We start from the raw sequence: 4,666 nt of genomic DNA, 5'->3' as shown, positions 1-4,666 counted from the left end.
GCTACAGGTCAGGCCCAGAATCTGCTCCAGCAGAGGTCCTCCACATACCTCAGCCTCCATCACCTGCTCCACCGTGGTCTCCCCCACGGGCTGCAGTGTGGAATCCTGCTCCACCATGGTACTCCATGGGCTGCAGAGGGACAATGCTTCACCATGGTCCTCACCACAGGCTGCAGGGGACTTCTGCTCCGGTGCCTGGAGCACCTCTCCCCCTCCTTCTTCACTGACCTTGGTGCCTGTAAGGCTGTTTCTCACTCCTCTCACTCTCCCAGCTGCTGTGTGGCAGTATGGTTTTGTTGCTGTTGTTGTTTGTTTGTTTTCCCTTTCTTAAATATGCTCTCACAGAGGCACAAACAACATCACTTATTGGCTTGGCTCTGGTCAGCAGCACGGCCCTAACCTAACATGGGGCTGCTTCTAGAGTCTTCTCACAGAAGCCACCCCTATGGCCCCCTGCTGCCAAAACCTTGCCATATAAATCCATTACACTGGTTCCTCTCATCCTTGAGGAAGTGCAACTGCCTGGATTTGTAAAGACGCCTGGAAACCCCTAGAGTCCTTGGAAAGGTTTCTTAATCTTTCTGAGCATCTGACACAGATATTGAACCCAGAGTGAGAGGTTAGCAGCGGTGATCCCAATCCAGCTGGGCCTACTTTCCACTGTGTGCAGCACAGCCAGTGTGCAGTCACCTCTTGGGCACCGCAGCCTGCTTGGTCTGCTCATAGCACCACCAGCTCAGGGCCACATGGGCAGCATGGGGAGACAGCCAGGAAGAGCTGGAGAGGTGAGAGGAGGGATGAGGAGAGGTCAGATGGAAGCTGACCTTGTCTAGAAGTTGCCTTAAATACTGGTGTTCATCTCATCCAAGATAAGAACTGGACTGTGGGTACCCTAACTTGTACTCATTATGCAGAACCACATGTCCATGGCTTCCTGGTGCACCACCTGGCCTGAACAGTGACTGAAGAAGGACTGGTGCCTTATCCCTATAGGTTAGGGATATGGTTTAGTGGGGACTGCTAGCGTTAGGTCAGAGGTTGGACTCGATGATCTTGAGGTCTCTTCCAACCTAGAAATTCTGTGATTAACCTGCCAATCTCTTAATGCCCTTGCCCTGTGTGAAGAGAGTCTTGGAAAGCAAGGCTGGGATCCTGTGTCAGGGTTTACATTGATGGAAGCATGAGCCAGCAGCCATGTGAGCTTCCTGCTCTCCTGCTGCACTTGTATGCAGCACATGTCCTTGAGACGGTCAGACAGTCTCTCCCAACCCATGTGCTGGCCTTTACCCTAGAGATCACCCCCAGACAAGGTTCTTCAGCTCAGGTCCACCTGGAAGACTGAAGGGAAGCTGAGAGCACAGGAAGTCCCAGAAGAGAATCACAGAATCATAGAATGGCTTGGGTTGGAAGGGACTTTAAAGAACACCTACTTCCAACCCTCCTGCCATGGGCAGTGATGCTACCCACTAGAACAAATTGCTCAGGGTCTCATGCAAGCTGGTCACGACCACCTCCAGGGATGGGGCATGCACAACTTCTCTGGGCAACCTGTTCCAGTGTCTCACTGTGAAGAATTTCCTCCTAATCTCTACTTTAAATCTCCCACTTTTAGTCTAATATCATCCCTCTTTGTCCTCTCATTGGCTGCATGAGGAGATGGTGTTGTGGTTTAACCCGGCCGGCAGCTAAACAACACACAGCCGTTCGCTCACCCTCCCCCCTCCCTCTCTGGGATGGGGGAGAGAAATGGAAAGTGAAGCCCGTGAGTTGAGATAAAGACAGTTTAATAAGACAGGAAAATAATAATAACAACAACAACAACAACAACAACAATAATAATAATACAATGATGATAATAGTGCTACTACTAATAATATGTACAAACAAGTGATGCACAATGCAATTGCTCACCACCCGCTGACCAATGCCCAGCCTAACCCCAAGCAGTCCGGCTCCCTCCCCCCGGCTAGCCACCCCTATATATTGTTTAGCATGACGTCAGATGGTATGGAATACCCCTTTGGCTAGTTCGGGTCACCTGTCCTGGGTCTGTCCCCTCCCAGCTCTTACTGCACCCCCAGCCTGCCCGTTGGCAGGACAGAGCAAGAAGCTGAGATGCCCTTGGCTTGTTGTAAGCACTGCTCTGCAACAATTAAAACATCGGGGTGTTATCAGCACTCTTCTCATCCTAAGCCAAAAAACAGCATTCTACCAGCTACTAGGAAGAAAATTAACTCTGTTCTAACTGAAACCAGGACATCTGTGTAAAGCAATGTTCTGTATATTTAGAATGTTTGATATTCGTGTGCGCGTGTTGGTGGACGTAGACTCCCCGCACACCCAGCGCTGTTTACTTGCCTTTTATATCTTTTATAAATATTCTTTTATAAGTATTACTAAATTCAGATTGAGATGAGACTTCATTTATAACACTCTCGTGGTCTCTTCTGGGATGGCCATCACCGGGGTTGGCCCACCCTCAAACATCTGGGAGCTTGCTTCTGTCCTTTACTTCTTCAGAGACTTGCTTCAGGATCTGCAGTTCAGGAACTTGGCAGCAGAGGGCAAATCAACATGCAAAACTCCCTCACAAGCCAACGCTCTGGGCATAATTCTCCTGAAGTCTTTAATTCTTACAGGGTTCATTACGGAGATGCCAGGAGTCTCCTTAAAGGGACAGACTTCAAGAATAAGAATAAGAATAAGTATAGGAAAAGATTTATTCTTTCTGCTGTTTATTTAGTTGTCTGCCTACAGAGAAAGTGATATCAACAATCTACAACTGATATTGGTCCTGAATATCTCCTAAGGGATTCTGAGCCTGTAGGGAAGTCAAGACCTTTTCTGCCAAGCACTCCATGCACAGTCTTCATCCCTACCCCTCAGCCCCACCCTTTCTCTCATCAGCCACCTGAGACTGACATATCAGTTTTGTCTGAGCTGATTCTTGATGCCTACACTCACACAGCCAAATGCCTCATTGGGACTTTTGGTACAATTTGGGCTTCTTTCACATACTCTGCCATATCACTTTCTCCACAGGAGTCTTCTCAGGGCAATTCTAACTTCCTTGTTCCTCAGACTATAGATGACTGGGTTAAACATGGGGGTCACGACTGTGTAAAACAGGGCAAGGTATTTGTCAGTGTCTGCGGAGTCCCGTGACCGGCGTTTAAAGTACACAAGCATGGCTGAACCATAAAAGAGAGTCACAATCCCAAGGTGTGAAGAGCAGGTGGAAAAAGCTTTGTGTCTGCTCAGAACTGAAGGCATTTTCAGAATTGCCCTGATAATTTTAGTGTAAGAAATAACTATCATGGAAAAGGGAAGGACAGCGACTACAAAGATGATAGTGTGCAGGGTCACTTGGTTGCAGAAAGTGTCTGCACAGGCCAGTTCCAACAGAGGGGGGACGTCGCAGAAGAAGTGATGAAGGTCATGGGATGCACAGAAGGGCAAGGTGAACACCTGATAGGTCTGTCCTACTTGTAGTGGCATGATGGCCATCCACGCCCCCACTACCAGTCTGATGCAGAACCCCCCATTCATGATGAGGCTGTAGCGCAGGGGGTCACATATGGCTATGTAGCGGTCAAAGGCCATGGCAGCCAAGAGAAGGCATTCAGTGCTTCCCAGCATGGTCAAGAAATACAGCTGGGCAGCACAGCCAAGAAAGGAGATCCTGCCATCTCCCGTCAGGAAAGCTACCAACATTTTTGGTAGAGTAGTCGATGTGTAGCAGATCTCCAGGAAGGACAGGTTTCTCAGGAAGAAATACATGGGGTTGTGGAGGCTTGAGTCCATCTCTGTGATGAGCATAATCAGGCTGTTCCCAATGAGAACCATGAGGTAGATGATCAGGAAGACTGTGAAGCACACGCTGGGTAGGCAAGGGTGGTCAGAAAATCCCAAAAGAAGAAATCCAGGTTCAGTGGTGTGATTATCCAAGCCTTTTCTCTGGGGCATTTTCTCCACATGGATCAATGCCAACAACATGCTGTTAGAGGATGCTTATGGCCCATCCACCACCCTGTATATCTCAAGTATAGTGACAAGCAACAAACATCAGCATACACATGACTGCAGTATTAGGACAGTTTGACCAAAATCTGCATGTGTGTATGGAAATCTAACATGGTCTGGTGGGCAGACCCCAGCTGGTAGCTAAGCCCCCACCCAGTTACTCACTTACTCCCCCTCAGTGGGATGGTGGAGAAAAACGAAGGGCCAAAAGCAAGAAAACTCATGGGTCAAGGCAAAGACAGTTTAATAAGCTAGGGTTAGATGAAGGAAAAAGAAAACAAACCAACAAACCAAAACAAGCCAGCCTTCAAGCAATGCCTACCTTCCCAACAACCTAGTCCCTCAGCTTTTTATTGCTGAACATGGCATTACATGGCATGGAATATCTCTTTGGTCAGTCTGGGTCATCTGTCCTGGTTGTGTGCCCGTTGACTCTTGTCTGGCCATGGCCGGTACACTGTAGGGGCAGAGTGGGAAAAAGAGAAGGCTTTGATGCTGTGCAGTCTCTACTCAGCAATACCCAAAACATTGGTATGTCATCAACACTGTTTTAAACTCCAACCTAAAACATAGCACCACAGGGACTGCTATGAAGAAAATTATCTCCATCCTAGGCAGCCCTAGTACCTGATTTTCTTGCTTG

The 4,666-nt window shown here is 48.3% G+C and overlaps 1 protein-coding gene across 1 annotated transcript; it reads right to left on the bottom strand.

Moving 5' to 3' along the window:
* Window positions 1-3,027: 3,027 nt before the first annotated feature.
* Window positions 3,028-3,966, bottom strand: LOC311425571 (olfactory receptor 10AG1-like; the record flags this gene model as incomplete). The annotated part of the gene is made up of 1 exon (XM_084501513.1): window positions 3,028-3,966. One exon carries the CDS (start codon window positions 3,964-3,966, stop codon window positions 3,028-3,030), a length of 939 nt encoding a protein of 312 aa, XP_084357639.1.
* Between the last annotated feature and the right edge of the window lie 700 nt (window positions 3,967-4,666).

The sequence above is a fragment of the Aythya ferina genome, assembly GCF_964211825.1.
Source record: "Aythya ferina genome assembly, chromosome: 32".
NCBI lineage: Eukaryota > Metazoa > Chordata > Aves > Anseriformes > Anatidae > Aythya > Aythya ferina.
Note: the sequence above shows the minus strand (reverse complement) of the source record. Positions and strands in the feature narration are given on the sequence as shown.